This window comes from Amblyomma americanum, chromosome 6 (genome assembly GCF_052857255.1).
Source record: "Amblyomma americanum isolate KBUSLIRL-KWMA chromosome 6, ASM5285725v1, whole genome shotgun sequence".
Lineage (NCBI taxonomy): Eukaryota > Metazoa > Arthropoda > Arachnida > Ixodida > Ixodidae > Amblyomma > Amblyomma americanum.
This window is the reverse complement of record NC_135502.1, coordinates 10,003,680-10,024,427: the sequence shown is the minus strand read 5'-3', so window position 1 is coordinate 10,024,427 and position 20,748 is coordinate 10,003,680. Positions and strand designations below refer to the sequence as shown.

Genomic DNA, 20,748 nt, shown 5'->3' with positions numbered 1-20,748 from the left:
TTCCGTCCGAAGCTGGGTTCCCATTGCGCTGAGGTAAAGTGCCGGTCAGCAGAGCCGCTACTGAAGACAATGAAAGGTAGTGCATGGTGCGCATGCCACCGCTGGTGGCGCTACAGTCACGGGCTGTTGAGGTGCAGTAGCCGCCCAATTCCGCCGTGATGTAATTCCCTTCGGTGGCGCCGCTGCCTAATGAACTCTCGTGCCACGGTGCATGAGGCCGTCTGTGCGCGTGCGGTCATGGCTGATAACCGCCATAAACTCGGCACGCTCCACGTCTGAGTGTGTCCCTTATCACGATGCAAGCAGTAAAGCAATCGGCCGAGAGACCCGGTCGTCGATGAAGCTCCCACTGTAAGGAGTGGAACCTCTTCTGCAGAGCAAGCCGTGAAAGAACGGCGGTGCGTTTGCTCTGGCAAAAAGAACCCGTGTGCATACACGGGCACTACAAGGTGCCACTGGCTTTCAAGAGCGGCTGTTGCACATTGCCAACAAGTCTGGCGCCAAGAAAAAAGTGCTCAAGTAAGTAGTGGTATGCTCGCAATCCAGTAACCCCGCTATAACGCCAAAATAGGCACTGAGGCACGATGAGAGCGCGTGCGAAAATCCGCGTTCCCGGCAGTGCACGTGGGCTATTCGATTACGTCGAAAATCCGGACGCACGCGGCTGCAACTCGACACGGGCGGGAGATCGGTGCAAAAAAACTGCCAGCCGCAGACTGACTTGAAAACGCAAGAAGCACCCTTGGCTCTATGTCTCGACAAGTTTATCTCTCCGCTTCTGCTTATGGAACAGTGAGCTCCGACTTGGATAAACGAACTTCGAATTAACCCATCAGTTCGTGACAAATATCAAGTCCTAAGAAGACCACTTGAAGCAGTCTGGTATGTGAGACTTTTTTTATATAAATATTCATGCAAAGCGTTACAAGAAGGGTATTTTAAGATTACTGCTTTGGCTGCAGAAGAATTATTTTGCCATCGACAATAACCCCTCACTACTCACTGGAGATATCTGCTGAAGACATATGTGCAGCTCGGCCTCTTAGAAACGCCGCAGAAACGCATTTCGCTTCGGCAGTTTTGAGGACATAGAGGGGGCGCCTCAGTCGATCCAATCCGACTACTTTACGGAGGGCTTCTTGTGGGGTCAGCCGAGTTGGAATCTTGTTTGTCTTTAAATTTCATGAAGTCGAATTTCTGTAACCATGGTTGCAACATTGTGTGATCCAAACAACGTTATTTCTCGAGGGTGTAAAGAAATAAACTAGAGGCAAAGATGAAATCGCTATCGACTGTGCATACTTTTGTTAAATGGGAAAAAGAAAAAAAAAGTAAAGACCCAACTTCTTCCATTCAGTTTAGCAGATAAACGATAAGAATCGATTTTCAATGAAACACCTAATAAAAGTCTGCCAGTCACTGTAGCCTCAGTTTTTGCTGATAAAAGTGTTCCCTTTTGCGTTTTCTCGCGCTATGCAATGTTTTTAACTATGTGCTACTTTAAATATGAATATCGGCTTCTAACTGTTTCTATAGATGGTAAGTAAGAACAGGGGGACCACCTTCTTTCACGCGCTGTGTTCGCGGGGCAATTAACCGCTCTTTGCGCTCTCAATTTGATTCTTACCGTCCATCCACCCGTCTGGCTGGCTGATTCCAGTGACAACCAGACCACGACGGAATAGAGCTACACGAAGCATCACAATGAAACTTACCCAATAATCCTACGCAAGCGCATTTTGTAACGCCAACCTATTTGTGAACTCACATTTTTCGTAATATTCCACTACAAAAATCAATATATGCGCAGATCTCTCATCGGCAGGCTTGCATTTTTTTTTTTGCTACTAACGTTTTTTTTCTGCCGTCAAAAATGTTCGCCTTTGGTTTTCTGTGGCAGTCTTAGCTACTCGATGTTAGCGACGGACGAACTTTAAGAAAAATATTTTGCTACGCATCGCAAGAATGACCCATTAACGTCAATATTTGAATAACAGTACCTTACAATATTCCGCAGTTGCCTCACAATTAAAATTGATGTCCAAGTATCCTGGACTTCAAGAATTCGATTGAAATAGATATCACCCCAACTTATCAATGGATGACAAAGGATTATAATACCATACACGCGTGCCGTAATAAGTCATACAACTGCAGCGACAGTCAAGCACTCAGAGACGTGTGGACTCAGGCGTTTCTTAACAGGAAGTGCCTCGTATATGTGTATTTCCCCCTACTCCAGGCCAATCATCTGTTTTTGAAATATAAGTTGAGTGTTTAATAATAACTGCGCTGTCATGGTCCTCCAAGCGTTCCGTTACAGCGTGGAAACTTCCTGTTCCTGTGCTCTCGCTATAGTTCTCGCATCAGAAAAATCATCAGTGACACTTAGCAGCATTTTTATCTCAGCACTCAAACATTTATGTAACAGCGTTCCTAAGACATATCTTTATACCTAAAGTGATAACAGTGTCTTAATATGTCGGCGAACCACTCAGACAAGGTAGCTAACGACATGGTTCTGCGCGCACCGGTCCTTCTTGGACTACTTCGTAGACCCGCCGAGGTGTAACCTTTATTTCTCGAAAATCGCCAATAACCTCGCTTATCACAGTACGCGCACTTTATGGCGCTGGTCGGTGAAGTTAGGCAGTGACCGTTTATTGCTTGGATAGCATTACAAGCTCAATGGTGCCAAAATCCGTCGTCGGTCATAAACTTAGCCCCTTGGTTGGAGAGTAGTGATGTCACCACCCTCCTGGAAGGAAGTGAATACCCCAGAGCAATAATGACGTCACTTCCGGTGAAGTCGCAAACATCTGCTAATGTCATCGCGTTGCCAGCACATAACGGAATTAGGTGCCTCGGTGAATTTTTGTGTTATGGGAAACAGCACAGCTGTGTATCTCACTTCTTCACCAAACGGAAGGCGAGGCATTTTTTTACCTCACCATCTATCTTGCGATTTCGGTATTTCCAGTGCAGAAGAATGCGGGAGACGTGGAAGAAATGCGTCCCCTACGTGTGCTCTCATAAATAAAAAAGAATTGAGTTAATAAACGACTGTTATCTTTAAAAGCAAATCTCAAAGACGCGGCAAACCTGTAGAACGAAACATTTGTAGAGATAGGCTTACCAGCTTAGCGCATGAATCAGCAAAAGCTGTTATAGAGCTGATTTAGCCATATGGCCCTGCACTCTGTCGTGAAACCATTCCCAGTTTGCACATCCCTCCGCCCTCGCAATAACCTTCTCCTCCCACGGCCCTCTGGGCTCTTCCCGGGGCAGCCACCTTCCGGCTGAGCATTCCTCCACCTTCGCCACAACCCTCCAAGCCACGAGGCCCCACCTCTCTTCCCTGTCGCCCGTTTCTTCTACCCCCTCTCTTCTAAAAGTGAACAGGGGTATTTTACTCTCCCCACTTTGCCACCTGCCACAAGTCAACTGGCAAGTGGCAATTATTTTGAATTAAGTTAGATTGTGCTTTAATAATTATTTTGAATTAAATTAATTACCTATATAATTGAGGTCTCATGGCTGACACTGTAGACTCACCGGTAAAATGCAGGCAATACGATTAAATCAAAGCCGAGACAGCTTTAGCTCTAAAAAAAAATTAAAAGCTTGATTTTCCACAATTTAGAGAGCGCATGCACCGCACCAAATAGGAAGGCTGCGTTCACAACGGCTGCTGTAGCTTTCTGCGGGATAACGAGCAGCGTAGTCGGTTCAAACTTGAAGCTGCCCCGTCCTCCTCCGAACCCAAGAGAATGCTATTCAGTGCCCATATTCTAACCTCCATTCCTCGAGGAGCTCGAAGGGCTCGCTGATTGACGGAAAGAGTGGAAGTGCTGCTCAGACGCGCCAGACGCTACGAGAACGAGGTCACTGTTTGCACAACGCTCAGGACTCCAAGCGACCGCCACTGAACATCGCGCTGCGTCGCGGAGGACACTGACTTTACACAAGTTTGATTTCATGCCTTGTGTAAGACTGTGCTGCAGGTTTTTCTTGCGGACCACTGGCCGCGTTCCCTTCAACATTTTAAAGTTTCACTCTCGCGATCCCCCGCGACGACTCAGTGGCTATGGTGGTCGGCCGATGAGCACAAGTTCGCGCCATCGTCCCTGAGCTGTGTGATGCCGTTGCCCAGATGGTCGAAATTATTGCGATGCCATCCACGAGGGTGTCTCTCATAGCCCACGCACAGCTTCGGGACGTTAAGCGACCCATGTCACACTGTCGTGCACTCGGCGAATCAAGTGTCATAGATGGAAAGCTTAAGGTGTGGCCGCCTTCCTGTAACCCACGCTAACGCAGGAGCTGAACAATGCTGTTCGAAGAGGCACTCAAGCTGGTCGGCGACTTCGGCGTGTTCCAGTGGCTTCTCATCCTGTACCTCGTGGTGTTCGTGGCTCCGATGCGTGTGATCCCGCTGTTCGCGCACATCTTCACTCTGCTCGAGCCTCCGCACTGGTGCCGTCAGCCAGAGCTCGAGGAGCTGTTCAACCTGACGCGAGAGGAGGCGCGCGAACTGGGAGTACCGCGCGAGAAGGACGGGACCTGGAGCAAGTGTTCTATGTACGAGTTCAACTGGACCGCCCTGCAAGGTCTCTGGTCTCCCGGCGAGCAACCGAACGAGACCCTGCCGCCCAGGGAGCTGCTGCCTGTGGTGCCCTGCCAGTCCGGCTGGCACTACGACCACTCTGTCATCTACCCGACCGTCGTGTCCGAGGTGGGCTCCAAGTCGTTTGAAAAGTTTGTGAAACACTTACACTAATGCGTATGAGGCATGACATTGACGGCTGCGGCGGCGTCGTGAAATCATTGCTGCAAATTTATCCTAAGCACGCATTGACAGAAGGGTGGCGAGAACGCCATACGCATCTAAAGTGCTATACGGAGCATGCCGGCGTAGTCGGCGCTTCATCAAAGGTTTACAATACATGTGCGGTACGGTGGTTATGGAAGCAATTGGAATGACACTGTGTGGCTGTACCAGCAGTTTATCTCCATTCTCCTCCCCTTTTCTTCAGCCTCACAGTGAGAAGGCATGTCTGTAACATAACAAGCAACGTATCTGGCAGAGGCGAGCGTCACTAAGCTTGTGACCCAATAGCTTATATTTAGGCTTCTACAAATGTATCTCCAGTGATCACCCATGACCCAGGTTATGCTGCCAGTAGTCGCCACATCTGCACAGTCAAAGCTACGTGCAGGACTTGTGTAAACTGTGATAGACGGAAAGGCGAGCATGTAGTTTCTGAATGCGCTGAGCAAACTATGTGCACGAGAACAAGGCGAACAAGCTCAACAAATTCTCTGAGATTGCTCTGGTGTAGAAGACATAGAGGCCCTTTAAGTGGATGCTTTTATCGTTGTGATCAGCTTGCTTCACAGATCCTAAAAAATGTAAGTTTACCGAAGAAAACAAAGTGCCGGAAATTTGAAGCTCAACAAAAAAAAAGAAAAACCTGGAGCTTCCGGGTGAGCGCACTTATCCTATTTCCAGCTGCACATAATGTAAGGGAAAATACGAATACGTATTACGGCGTCGTGTTCAGATCAGGAGTTCACACGTAATATCACAACACTTCCTCCCCTGGCAGTGGTAAGCGAATGGCTAGCCCGTCGTAGCAACAAAAGAGACGATGAGTCATGATAGTGGAGATCAAAACGCTATTTGATCACGAAACGCACGTTGGTGAGATGTGGTTCACTAAACCTCCTCCGTATGGTGCTATTTCTTTAACTATGCAGAGAGAAAAAAATATTACATTGCAGAACTGGCTAAAAGTGAATCATGACAGTTTAATCTCTAGCGTTTCCTTGATTCCTTTAGAGTAGAAAAATATTTCGTACTGCATAATGTACTCTAATTCAGCAAACTTGACATTCAACAGAAGAAGCAACAACTAGAAGATAAAGTGCTTGGTACAAGTGTATTTTAGTTTATTTTGTGACGTTTGGATGTTTTCATGTGTGTGTGTGTGTGTGTGTGTGTGTGTGCGTGTGTCGGAGTTTCTTTCCTTTTTTACTTTGTATACAATATTGTTTCAGTATGATTGTTCTGGCTTTAAATTTTCAATTATGAGTGACCTTATTGTGCTGTAACGCTGTATTCTGAGTTATCTTCCTTAATGTGCGCGTGCGATTGCAACGGACGCTGCCGCTGTGCCAAACTGGGTGTTGTGGGCCAATAAAGCGGTCCAAGGGAAACTTTTTCTTGCAGATCCCCTCCACTGGAAATTTATACGTGGCAAATGGGTTGATTTGATTTGCTTTGATTTGATTAGTTCATGTTGCAAAGAAGAAACCAGTGTGACTAAAATGTGACATTAAATGCACATGCTAGACAGAATCTGCGCCCGCTTTGTCTTGCATGTGCCTTTCATACCATTTTCAGTAGCACTGGTTGCATCTGTATCTTTCAGGATACCATAAACAGACTGAGGAAAGGTTAAGGCTGGCATGCGGTCGAGGTCCCTTTTCGTGGCCTGTTTAAAAACGGTTATCGTTTCCAGAATTAAACCGAAAGTAAATGACCCCACATAAGAAAAACTGTTACAACAAACTTACTCACGACTACCACAGACATTTGGTTTCCTTTAGTATCCAACGTTTACTAAGCCTGCGATCTCCATGTTGGATGTTCTCCCTCATTCCTTGCAGAGGGATTGGGTGTGCGGCGAGACATGGAAAGCGTATGTCTCAAACTCGATCTTCTTTGGCGCCATGTCGATCGGGGTCATTGGGTTTGGTGCTCTGAGCGACAAGTAAGTGTTATTCGCCTTTGCCTCGACGTTTTAACCTGACAAAGCAGCAGCGTTCTAGAACCTCGACAACTGAGAGGCCCACGCTGCATACTGTGACGAAATGTAATTGTTCCTCGACTTGGGCGAAAATACGTTTTAATAGCCCCTGCGTTAATTTGTATCAGCCATTTCGTCGCAGGTAACCAAAGTTACATCTTGTGCTTCCTTTTGAAAAATCGAACAGCGCACACAGTCGTGGAAATACGGTGATGCAGGGATACATTTTGAAATTCATTAATTGCTGATCACGTCTTCGTCACATGTTATTAAAGATTGCACGGTGTACAGAGAGTGGCTGCGGAGTTTCGTTATCCACCCGCTCATTTAAAGAACGTCACGCGAGCAAAGAATAAAAGAAAATGTTTTCGTTCGATAGCGCTAAAACCCCCACTCTCTGATTTCGGCGATGTTTGTCTGTCTAAGCCTGCTTGTAGCAGGTGCAACTCACGAACACATACATAGCAGGTTGTGATGACGTCATGAGGTCATGGGACGAAGGTGGCAAGTGGTCAACAAAGTTATCATTCAGTTTCAAGACTGCTCTTCAGCGATTGCTTGATGAACACGCAACTCTTCGATCACTTTGCTGGTATGGGGAGAATTGACTCTTGAGCGGCTGAACTAATTGATGATGACATCCATCGAGTCAGTGTCGTTTGCATGGAAATCATTTTTTCCGGCAGAATCGGCCGTGTTCCCGTGATGATTACAATCTACGTCCTGGCAGGCGTGGGAGCCGTGACCACTTACTTCGCGCAAGACTTCTACCTCTTCCTAGTCACGCGCATCATCCAGGGAGGCGTCCTCCTCTCCATCAGCATCATACCTTTCGTTCTTGGTGAGTGCCAGGTCTTCGGTTGTACAGGGTCTCAAAAATTACCAAGAGGTCGGAAAAGGCATAGCAGCGCCTGATGGCTGCGCTGTGGTTGTCGAGTACGTTTTTCAGCAATTCTGTTTTAAATGTTGAGCATTAGACGCGTATGGCAGTGAGCAAAGTATTTTATTTGGTTTGTCGCTGCAACAGTCGTATTCTTACAACTTCCACTTTTTGGCCAATTACTACGAAGCCAGATAGAAAGATCACACTTACCGACGCTAATTTGGTGGATGAGCTACTGTAGGGCTGTTTTCACTCTAAGCAACCTTGAGGAACAGTGTGCACGACTGGGATGCACCGTGATGATGATGACGATGACTGTCAGTTCCTTTTCACTTCGTTTCATCGTCGCTCCAGTTGATCTGCACAAAAAAAAAAACAAATTTTCACCGCTCTGCTAAATATCTTTGTTCTTATTCGACTATATGAAAGATTTTTTTTGCATACAGTAAGCAAAATGCAAACAGTTCTGGTTCTGACGATGCAGGAAGTCGAGGCAGCCTGATTCCTATAGAGTTCCGGCTAACGACGTCAGGAAAAGTTTTTTTTTCTTGTTGTGACAACTTTCTTTTTAAATATACATGTTACAGCATAATTGGAGTCTTCCTGAGACATTGCTCGGTAAAAAAGGACGGAGAAAGAAATAGAGAATAGGTTTAACATGATGCCTGTATCTGCATAAGTAAAAATAAGCTAAAGGTAAAAGAAAGTTGAGCGGAAACGAACAGGCGTTCTGGAACAAGTGTCAACGAGCATTGTTTTTTTCTGAGTAACGTTCTTTCCTTACAGTTATTTACATTCCTTTGAGCGAATAAACAAATAGGACTATATAAATACCTTGCTTAAAAAATTAGGGCTTTAAGTGGTCGTCAGTTTAGCAACTGATGAAATTATGCGGAACGCGAAGTATGCTGCCAGCACGTGGCCATGAAAGCCTCCTGCAGCAGCCAAAGCTGTGTGATGCGCCCTTGAATCACTATTGCTGGCACGTGTTCGAAAGATGTCATTTCATTGCCGTTGCTAGGATGAGCCTTAGTTGCAGCCAACATTCTACAAAAAGCGTTTCTTCGGGGTATTTTGTACTGACTACGTACTAGACGAACACGTGGTGCGCATTATAAAATTCTAGTTCTCTGTGTACACTACACACACAACTTTTCATAATAAAAGACGGGAAGCTTATATGTGATCATTTTGAAGTTTCAGTGAGTGTAGATCATATCTTTACTTCATGCAGAAAACTTGAACAGCTTAAATTTTTTTTTTATAAGACAGTATTGCTATATCACCGTTCCTTGCTTCTTGTGAAGGAAGCGCATGTAACCAACTCGGTCATTTCTAGCCTCTTAAGAGATTGGAACACGTACCTCGAACTGAAGATAACAGCTTTGAAATATTAGGCAAGATTTAGAGCTTTGAAAACAAGTTTCGTATGACTCTGTATTTGATGAATAATAGATTTCACTGCTACTGCACCAGTAACTTTAGCAAAGGAGCCTGCATCACTGCTGCCGTGAGCTGAGCCACATGAATGGCGCTGAGGTCGGCCAGCGTGGTTTTTTTTCAGCGCTGGAGTACGTGCCGGCGCAGAAGCGGATGCTGGTGCTGAGCGCCTTCCGGTTCGCCTACCCTGTGCTGGGCGTCTGCATGCCGTGGGTGGCCTACGCACTCGCGCACTGGCGCCTCCTCAACGCCGTCGTGGTTCTACCCTGCCTCGTCGGCCCAGTGGTCTCCATGTGAGCGCTGTACTCGCGTGTTTTTCTCTCTTTTTTTTCTTGGGTGGAGGGGGGGGGGGGGTTGCGACGGTCTTACTGACCCTTCCTTCCTATTCGATGTATGTGACGCGTGGAACGCGATACGCTGACTGCTATTCGGCAGGGTCGCCACTGTTAGCAATTACTGGCAGCGAGATGAGAAAGAGCTATGTCTGTCATTGAGCGCTTTCGGTGTCTCTCCTTTGCCATAATGGAGGCCGAGAAGTTGAAAAGTCCGGCTGTGACAGTGAAGCTTGCACAATGTCTATGAAAGAAAAATATGCTAGTGCACCTTAGCTAATACAAGTAAAGAGAACTAACATTAACCAATATTCGCATGGATAGACTTGAATATCCTTCCTTAATGTGGGCCATAAAGTTCGTACTATTATTGACTAGTAAAACCTAAGGTGCACCTGCGCTGTTTTTATCAGCGGGGAACAGATGGCGTGCTTCATATAATAGGCATTTAAAGAACTGTACATTTTTGTTTTGTTTCATAAAGAGTGCTGATTCATATTTGAACAGCGCATAAAGAGTACACATACTATTGTTCTGCACAAAACGATACATGGATGCCGTTTTTATACAAAACAAGTGGCTGTTACAAACTCGGAATAACGTTACTGTTGACGCTGACACTTGTCCTTGTAATCCGCAGTTTTATACCTGAATCCACGCGGTGGCTGCTCTCGAAGGGAAAAACGGACAGAGCGAAGAATATCCTTTTGCGTGTCGCCAGGGTTAACGGCAAGCAGGTGGAAAGCTCTGCACTCGACTCTCTCGAGGTTAGTGGCTCTTAAGACAGTGGGTGCCTTTCTTGCAAGTATATAGAGGCAACTTGAGCCCCATTCTTTTTATTTCACCGCTAACGCTCAGATGAGCATGAAAGGACAGAAGTAGCAATGAAGCACGCGAAAATTAATTGGAAACAAATTGCTGCATTAGAACATAATATTGCAATACAATGCTGCTGATGATGATGATGATGATGATGAATTTTTATGGCGCAAGGGTATCTGTCGACAGAGAGCCCCATGGCCCAATGTATTTTCCTTTTGCTCAAGGTGGGGTCAAAGACTCATTTCTCCAAGCATTTCACCCTAAATAAGCCGAGAACCGGATCAGGGGAAAGCTTGTACACATTGTGTCACCGGTGGGTATCAGGCAGCAATGGGGATCAAACCCCGAACATCCCGCATGAGAGGCGGATGCTCTACCATTTCGCCACCGCTGCGGTCTGATGCAATGCAATAAGGGGTTAAGTGCAACAGATTAGCAGCATTCACTTAGAAGAGTACACGTAGAAGACAAAATTTGACTTTTTTAATTCGGTGGTTTCTGTCGCCACTGAAAAGACAGGCGGATTTGTTTTCTGCTTCGGAAAAGGATCACCGTTTGGTTGGAAATAGCTACGCAGGTGACTCCACAAGTGAGTTTTTAAGTCGCAGAATAAAATACGGCTCCCATGAGTGCACACTAATCGCTGCTCAACTTTCTAATAAGAAACAAATAGTCGGTCTTGGGTGACTTAAGATGCCACCATACAAATGTTTTTGATGCCTGTCTCTTGAGTATGCATAGACATAACTTACAGAGACATACGATCTTGCAGCTGCCGAACAAGGGCGATGCCTCCAAGAGGTCATCTACAACGGATGTATTCCGGTATCCCACACTGCGCAGGAGTTTCCTAATAACTCTTTTCCTTTGGTGAGTTGAAACAAGCGCAGGCACGAGCTGCGTTCTTTCACCGTATTGCGTGCCCTTGTCCTTAAAGCTGAAAAAAATGACGATTTCTTAAGGCTGCCAATGGCCAGTGGCGTGTCATATGCACTGACGTAGTTTCTCTTAAGGCAAGTAAAAAAAATTGTAAAAAAAATTAAATTTCGCGTGAAAAAAACCACAAAAGTTTAATTCATGAGCTGCGAAGCGCAGTTATTTTCTCTTATCGTTGTATTAGTTACCGAGCGAGCAGTAACACAATTACACACAAGGAGGTATCGCGTTAGTAGAGAGTTATAGCATATCGTTACCGTGTTTACGTTACCATTTACCAGGCCCGGCAAGCGACGTCTGAGCATGCGCCGCCACTTACCGGTCCGCAAGCACTTTACGGAATCTCTTTTAACGTTGCGGAGAATTAGCGTTCGCTCGTAAACAAGTATGGCGGCGCCCTGCACGGCCTCTTCGGACCAAATACAGCACCGCCGCCGCGTTCCTCGGCGCCATTTCTCGCTATACATGAATGAATTCGCTTTTAATTTGCAAACTCTCACTCATACATTGAAGTTGAGTAACAACTAGGCCATGTTTTTGATATCATTTGCCGATTTTTGAGCAGTTAAGCCTGACTATATGTCTACGCCAGGTGTCTGTAGTCGCTCATGCGCCGTGTATAAATAAAGGACGAAGCTACGTTATGCCTCATTGTGAACAAGGCTCCCGTGCGGGAGCCGAAACGTCATCCTGTCTTTTCTTTTGGTCGGCGCCTTCTTCTTTCGTCACTATATGTAGTGTGCATAGCCAAATAACAACCCCTACACTGCAGCTCTTCAGTTTGTTGCCAGCTTTAACATTTTTTCTATATTTTAGCGATTTTCTTCCTCGAAAAAAAAGGGTAATTCTCTTACTATTTTCATCATAATTGCAGAAAATAAAAAGTTTCTCCGACCCGGAGTCGGCGCGCTTTAACTTATTGCCACTAGATGGCGCCACTGTGTTTACATCCACACACGCCAAGAAGCGACGATGTAACACGGCAAACAGGTGTCGTAGTTGTGCTTTTTTACAGCGCTTGCAACGTAACGTGCGCTGTGTATGCAAGCTTACTGAGGTCTACGTAGTGAAATTGTCTACTGGCCAGGGTGGGCAAAGGTGTCTAGCTTCACGGGCACATTTGAAAAGCCGCTGAGTCGGCTGTTAGCTAGCTTAAGTGTAGTCGGTACGTCTTTATATGCAGAGAAAAAGATTATTAAAGGGTAGCATCTAACTTCATAGAAATGATTGCAATGCATCCGTATTTTTTTTTTCATTAAAAGCTGGGCATCTGCCATCATCATCACTCGTTTTAGCCTTACGGTAAATCGTTACGGGAGAGACGGTACGCTAAAACGTCTTCTGCCGTGCGCCGCGCTAACCGGAAAGTCCGGCGTCCGGTAACACGGTAACGTAAACACGGTAACGATATGCTGTAACTCTCTAGTATCTCCAAATTGAATAACCCAGCCTGTGCTTGCCATATAGCTCTAGTTGCTCGATCGTTAGAAGAAACGGAACAATTATCAGCGAAAAGACTACTTGCTCACTTTTGCGATAGGTGCACATTACTACTGTTGTCTTAATAGGAATATTTGCATTGTGGCTGAGCATTTAGAGCGCTGACAGCTCTGAAGTACATAACGAGAAAAAGTTCATTGCTTTTTCTTCTGCCAGCACCGGTGAGCCTCGTTGCAACGGAGCGGATGGGACCTCGCGATTTATTCGTTATAGGCGTTAGTTCCTTACAGCGGCGCACGTCCTTGACCGCAAGTACAGCATGCCACCAGGCTTATCTGCCGCCGTGTATACCGAGGACCATATAGCTGCCGTTTCTTCTCAGGCGGTGTGCGTTGAGGGGAATTTCAAAACGCGCACCGACCGCCACATGCATGGCTTAATATTCGTATACCAACGGAATATGTACCCCTTGCCAACTCGCGCCCATTTTTTCCTCAGCCCCCATGGGCTTCAGCTCGTGGAAAAGTGGTCTTCCAGGAATAACGTCGTACAGGGTATCGTAGAGAGAGGTTGGGCAGATGGTTTTTGATAATCACGAAGTGAAGAAGGAAGGGGAAAGACTCAGGGTGCTTGCCAACGTTTCGACAAGTGGACTTGTCTTCTTCGTAGAGGGTAGGGAGAGACCTATTTGGAATATTCATCTCCGTTTTCTAAGCGCTAAAGCCGATGCGTGCCGCTGACGCGTGCGGTGATTTCGTCATGAATGCCCGTGTAGCACGCGATTACCACGTGCTGAAACCAACGAATCATCCAGAGAAACTCTCCATTCAAGTCCCGCTTGACGCGGGAAAAGTTTTCCTCGTGTTTGTGCGCTACTGAAAAGAGCGGGTTATGCGCGGTAATTTCGACCTGCTTTGCGAGTAGGTGTGGAAGTGTTGAGCATTTTTTCTGCATTTTAGAGCCTGCAAAGTGCTTTAATAAAAGGCAGTGTTATAAATAATGAGTGCTTGCGTCGCACTGTAGAGAAATATGATAGATGAATGTTCTCAGAGCTCAAGTTCAAGCTCTCATTCACTCGAGAAAATAGTAGTGTTAACTCCAATACGAAAAGACAGAGTCAGTTTGCATAAAATAATAGACTGTGTTCTTATGCCGACATAAAAGTTCAAAGTGTCTTTTACTTATTATACGTCCGGAGCAGAAATACTTTGAAAAGAGAAAAAAGTTGTGCTTGACTCTTATGATTATAGAGCAATCGCTGGCTGAGTTCCTCATATTGGGTTCTCTTTCACACTGAAGTTCGTTGGACATGCGCAACCAATCTTCGTCGTTATTGTTTTGTATTTGTTGGTCGGTTGTTATGTAGCGTGAAAAGCATACCTTGAGAATTCTCCAGCTGAACATTGTCACTAGGCAATGGGCAGCTGGTTCGCAGGCAGCGCACACGACCAACGAATTTTCTCTGCAGGCTGATGTCATGCCTGACGTACTCGGCGGGTCAGCTGTACGCGGCCACGGCGACCGACGACCCGTTCGTGATGACGTCGACTACAAACGCAATGGACATCCTGGCCACTGCGTTGGCCCTTCCGCTCGCCGACAAGTGGGGCCGGCGACCTAGCATGGTGTGCGCCTATGGCCTCGCCGCGCTCTGCTACATCGGCGTGGCCGGCTTCTACGGTGAGCTGAGTGACTAAACTAAGCAAGGTATTCGCGTGTATGGCGCGTTTCGATCGAGAACATATGGCGCCCAGCTGTATATACCGGAAGGCACGGACTAGTCAGCGTAATCAAGGTGTGCCCGGTGTTTGGAAGAGATCGGGACAAGCGTGTTGGTGGCAATTTAATGGAAGCGAGGGCAAATTTTTATTATGAGATGGATGTCAACTGAAGTGGAAAAATGTTCTAAATGCAAATATGAACCGCACAAGCTTCGCGAATTCCGCGAAAAGAGACTTAGAGAACTATTTTTATTTGAACTAAAGTGTTCGCGGATTTGCACATCCTTCGACCGATTTAGTATAATGATCCTTCCCGAAGAGGCGTGTTTATGATCGTATCAGTGGTGTGCCACACCCTATATTGGAGGCGCAATGATCCAAAATCAGCTTTCAAAATCACTTTCACCACGTATAAGCATGTACTATGCATATATAACCTGCAGACATATTAGCCTGTGCTTAAAATTTAAGCTCAGCGTGATGCCTACTGTTGCTTGAAACCAAAATAAAAAAAAAATCAATGCCTTTGCCATCAGAGCAATAGGCGGCAGGTGACAACGCAAATCACTTTGTTCAGAATACGGCCTGCAGAAATGGTATCACGTTTGGTAGTGGAAGCGCATTTTTCGACGCGCTGTTTTGGGTGCTGGACATCTTTTTCAAGCACTGAAGGGGCACTCGTGTTGTTAATTTAATGTACAGAACACGAGTAACTATAGCACTGCTGCATATTTACGATGGGCAGGAATTCGGGCAAATTTAGCAGGTAATACTTTTAGGTACACAATGTCGAAATCGACACCAGGAATTCGGAACAGTGACTAGTTCACTTGTTTCGTAACCATGTATGACAACAAACAAATAGCTGTATTTTTTTTTTTGCTTGGAAAAAAATAAACGACCGCGGTAGAATTGGTTAGATATGAGAACCTCTTTATCTGTAAAGCGTAGCGCTAGACAACTCGGAAACGGCGTTGCCTATACGCGCGTGTGAAACGCACTGGCTTATAGCACCCCGCAGCGTGCGATGGCGCAACCATGTTGTAAAAATGCTAGTTTTCGTCAATTTTTTTGTTTGTTTCGACAAACATGGCATCAACATTAATAGTCCAGTTACTGATCTTTTTAAACCCGCAAAAAAAACAAAACTCGACCGGAGATGTACATTGCTCAGTATTCGTGTATTTGTCGCGTCAAAGGTCGTTTCGTCGTTTCTATAGACGCACATTTATTCAAAACACTCCTACATTTGACGTGTGCGGGAGACCACCCAGAGCTGAATCATGCGAGAAAACCCCGTCCATTATCTGCATTATTAGTTGTACCGAAAAATATCGACTTCTTTCACTGAAGCGCAATAGGCCACAAGGTTTTGCCGTGCACGCCAGTAGCAGTTCCAAATTCCTGATAACGATCTTCCCGACCACGAACAGCACACGCTTCATCTTCAGTGTGCTAAGGAAGAAATGCTTTCCGCATACCAGATTTCTCAAAACACAAATTGTTATACTTACAATTAACCTAATCTACAATCTGTTAAGCATGCAAAGACTCAACAACGCTTTCCGAACGCATAGGTGTAATCTTTGTTTTTCTTCAGGGAGGTCCCCTGAAACTTCTGATAGCGGAAATAAGCGCTATACATAAAAGTGATGACAATACAATCCCTCACATTACAGACCCGTAACAATAAGACCCGTAACATTTTTTTTCAGACTTAAAAGATGTATTATATACCACACTGACAGCATTTTGCCAGAAATATTCAGTTTTTTTTCTAGAGCTCAATAGGTGCTTCATCTGCATGTCCCGTTACTCATGCGCTTTTTCGAATGAAGTGATAACACAACATAATTTTTAATGGAGGTTACTTATCTGGGGAATCTTAGTTAATTTTTTTTAAGGCACCTTATAGAATAAACAACACGAATACTCTTTAAAATCTCGATCGACAGTATTTGAGTGTAATCCTTCTAGAATTAATTGAAAGCTACTTAGTATTGCGCAGAAAGTGTGTAACGGCTGCTAAAACACAGTTCAGTTTTCCTCCTGTTCCTACTGGCCAGAATACCTCAAGTAAAAAATTTTGGCCCACTTTTTTCAGTGTTTACATCGATGATCTGACTATGATCACCTCAACAGTAAACTTTATCATTTTTTTCCAATGATGCCACACTATCTCTAGCGCCCCTGCTAACCAAGAACTCGTCCAGACTGACAACACCGCTCTTCAATATCTCGATGAATTAGGCTGTGGCAACTATTTAGTTATCAACACGAAAAAGTCTTTCGCTGCAGTGTTTCGAATTAGGTTTGGTTTCGTTTGGTTCATGGGGGTTTAACTTCCCAAAGCGACTCAGGCTATGAGGGACTCCGTGGTGAGGGAGATTTCGACCGCCAGGGGTTCTTTAACGTGCACTGACATCGCACAGCACAGGGGCCTCTAGAATTTCGCCTCCATCGAAATGCGACCACCGCGGCCGGGATCGAACACGCGTCTTTCGGGCCGGCAGCTGAGCGCCGTAACCACTGAGCCACTGCGGCGGCTGGTGTTTCGAATTAAACAAACTGCTGCAGACGTGTTTCCAGATTTCAGCACTAACGGTGCGTATTGGGCATAAATACGCTAAATGTCACCTTGACTATCATTTCTCGCGGATTGAAGATGTGGACCACACTAAGGTATAAACTTTCCAAAGCTGCCAGTGTGATAACGAAATTCAGTGACATTCTGCTTCAAAAATAAAGCTGTTAATTTACAACTCCCCTTTTCCTAGTCATTGAAATTAAGGTTTGCTTGTATGTGAAACAACACTGACAAACATTAATCAATTACAGGTCCTGCAAAAAAGGCACTGTGCATGATAACAACCAGCCATTGTGACTCATCCAAAGAAGGTTTTTTCGAGCAACTTAATATCGTACCAATTATTGTCGTGCCAATCAGTCAGCTGTACATGCACCTTCATCCTGTCATTCATCAAAGAAAGATGCCCAGAAGACATCAGGAAGAAACTGCAGACCAACACAAAGCATTTAAACAAAACAGTGTCGCTGCGCGCCATACTGGTCATTACTGATTACGACACCAGTTACCAGTGTTAGTAAATGCACACTACTTACAGCACACGTCTGCAATGACACACTTACGTCGCCCGTTCTTGGAAATGGCAGTGCTTCAGATATGCTTCCAACAATGCGCTACAGCCGTTTAGCCCAGGTACTCCTCGCTTGAAATAGATTTTTTTCTTGTGTCATTTATTTTTCTATTGTATACCACTGTACGCTACTTTAATGCTGGTTGGATGATGCTTTCATTTGTTACTTTAAAGCATACAATTTACATGCGCAACCGCTTTTCGTGTTAACACTTGATACAGTTATGTCTTCGCATATAATTTGCGCTTGAAATATGCCTACGCTTTTCGTTTCGCTTTTAGATAGAGAACATTATGTGAATGCTAATGCCAATCTATGTTCTTTGCTCCCGTTTTTTTCGCTTCTGCTGCTCCAGGCAAAAATGTAAACGGATGCGTGGTCCCTGTGAAACCAACGGCCTCGTTAACTTCTTGATCGCGCCCCCAGCATAACCATTGTTCGATGCAAATTTATATATTTATTTGTTCATTGATTTCTTTGTTTTGTTTGTTGTGCCACTAGCCTTTTTTTTTCCTTTTAGCTCGTTCTTTCTGCAGTGCCCGGAAAGTCCTTGCTCGCTGTTGTTTTTTGTTTTCAGGAAAATCGGCAGCAATATTCGCTGTCCTCATGCTTGGCCGCTTCGCGCTTACCACCGCGTACAACGTCGGCTACCTGTACGCCGCAGAGATCTACCCCACTGAAATACGATCGCAGGCCCTATCCATCCGGCAGGCTTTCGGATCGCTTGGAAAATTCCTCAGCTCGCAGGTCGTCCAACTGGTGAGCGGAATCATGTGTTTATGATAGAAGCCATTTATTATAGTGTATGGTGCAGTTCTGATGGCTTTTTCTTTGTGTTTTTAAACAAACTTTCAACTTCTATGAAGGTTCCTAATTTTTGCTTCTAACTACCTTAGGTATTTCCTCCTTAATGTTACAGTAATTAAGCACAGGCGACATAAGATGCAGTTCTTACCCAGATGAAGGAAGATCCACCGTCCGAAACTGTTGAATAAACCGAAATAATTGCACAAGTAGAAACCCCTTCATTCTGTAAGTATATATACACCAGTTGTTTCAGGAAAGCCGGCCGCTAATTTTGACAAATAGTGTTTTTTAGGTAAAGAGAAGCTTTTTGCACCATAGTAATACCAAGGTTGCCAGACGTCAAAAAACAGGCAAATCATTTAACTAGTAAAATGGTTAACTAAATTAAAATAGGTACCATTCTAAATATTAGCGACAGCCACCTGATTGAAATCAGAGATTTGTAGCCAGCCGTTAGTAACAGCCATAATAGGTTCGTTTTATTGTTTTTTTTTAATACGCGATTACCCTCGCCTCTGTGGCTCGTATAATTTGGTCGATATCCATATCTCTCGTCATTCAAAAGCCGCGCGCTTGTCGGAGAGGCCGCAGAGCGATTTCAATCAAATCACGACACTTCGTGACGCACGTACAGCGTGACAGTTTCTGCCCCGCCCGCGCTGGAGCAGCGAAGCGGCGAGGAATGGGGAGCAGTGAAGAACTGGGCGGGGCTGAGATTGTCGCATGGCACGCGCGTCGCGGAGTGTCGAGATTTTATTGATAACGTCGCGTATCGGTAAGTTTAAAAGTTTCGAAGGTCGTGGGTTCGCATCCCACCGGCTGCACGTGGTTGTTTTTCTTCGGCTTTCTAATGAATTATTTTTAATATAATTGCTTATTAATCTCTCACTGATGAACACCACAGACTAAAAAAACATCCGCTATGATCCATGGTTCCGGTGTGTGTTGAACTCTGTTGGATAGGGAACTGAAGGGCTTTTTGCTACGACATACATATAAAGGAAGCCCAGAGCCATTGAAACGAAGGAAAGCACAGAGGAACGCCTCATTTTCTTTATTAGTCGCGTTTGAAAATGAGAAATTAAGAGTGTAATCTTTGTAGGTAAAATGTTATTGAACACAAAGCAGAAGAGAGACGAACGCCACTGGTGGGATGCGAACTCACGACCAACGCATGTCGCATGCGGTGCTCTGCATGTTTGATAGCTCTTCTTGTTGTCTTTTGGGACTGACAAAATTTTATGGCTCTTTGAACTGGGCTGCCTACTGATCTCTAGTGCGAGGACGTCTCCCGGCATTCTTCCTTTATGGACCGTTGCTCATTCTATTCTGTATCATTCCCGTAATTTTCACGGATCCAATTTATTGTGTGCTCTTGGCAGGCGTTCTACGGCCGCTTCTTACCCCTGTTTGTCCTGGGCGGTCTGTCGTGCGCGTCGGCGCTGATCACGCTCCCGCTGCCGGAAACCAACAACCAGCGGCTGCCAGAGACGCTCGAAGAAGGGGAAGCGATGCGCGACCTGCCCAAGCCATGGTTCCCCTGCCTGGCACAAAAGAAGGAGCGCCGTGGAACGGACTCAAGGGGGCGCAGCATGTCCACCCTGTCGGCTGCCACCATAGACAGCGTCAGTCCGCATTAGTGGGGCTTGCATGCGGACAGGTTGGGTGGTCCGTTAGGTTGGCGGAGAGCCCGCAAGATGTAGGCAGCTTGAGGAAAGGGGGAAATTCTCTTTCATGTAATTAATTGCAGCCTTGGAGTCAAAGTGAAAACCAGCTTGATTTCCTAAAGGTAAGCTTCGCAGCTGATAAAAGATTGGTCCAGGGACACTTCTGGGCAGCTACCAGCCCCAAGTTCTATCCTGAGAGCAGGATTAATTTTTGCTCAGCCATTTAGCTTTCTTTAGAAGTCATGCTGGTTTTATTTGTAGACTCATAGCTCCTGTTCGAAGGAAACCCAATCATTCTCTCTCATACGCTGGAGCTCTGCAGAAAGCAAGACCACAGGATGAGAGCAAATTGCCGACTGCTTTTAAGGCACCGCCAGAACCACCGTCAAGGCAGAGGAGATTAATGAACGCGTGTGACATGTAAACGTTCTGTTCGCCCTCGGCCGGTAGGAGGTGAGAACGTTGTACACGCGCAACGTGGAAGGTTAGTACTGGCGTAAGGTAGCGCCTACGTCAAAGCGAATAAAGCCCATCCCATCTCCAGCACTGGCTCAGTGACTGAGCCCTGGTGGACTATATATTCATGCCGTCTTGAATATGACGCTACTCAAGCCGTGGAACCATGCGCTGAAGTGTCTCCGCTAAGTGCGATCTACTCTGCACTCCTACAGCCCGAGGAAGGCCGAAAATCGTGGCAGTCCTCTCAGGCCACTTGTGAAATAGGGGGCC

General features: G+C 45.6%; 1 protein-coding gene across 1 annotated transcript; it reads left to right on the top strand.

Moving 5' to 3' along the window:
- The first annotated feature begins 332 nt into the window (after positions 1-332).
- Positions 333-20,625, top strand: LOC144136282 (beta-alanine transporter-like). The gene is made up of 10 exons (XM_077668502.1): positions 333-519; positions 4,321-4,735; positions 6,673-6,776; positions 7,499-7,653; positions 9,260-9,428; positions 10,108-10,234; positions 11,062-11,159; positions 14,134-14,345; positions 18,123-18,304; positions 19,735-20,625. Exons 2-10 carry the CDS (start codon positions 4,331-4,333, stop codon positions 19,990-19,992), a joined length of 1,710 nt encoding a protein of 569 aa, XP_077524628.1. The 5' UTR covers positions 333-519; positions 4,321-4,330; the 3' UTR covers positions 19,993-20,625.
- The last annotated feature ends 123 nt before the right edge of the window (positions 20,626-20,748 follow it).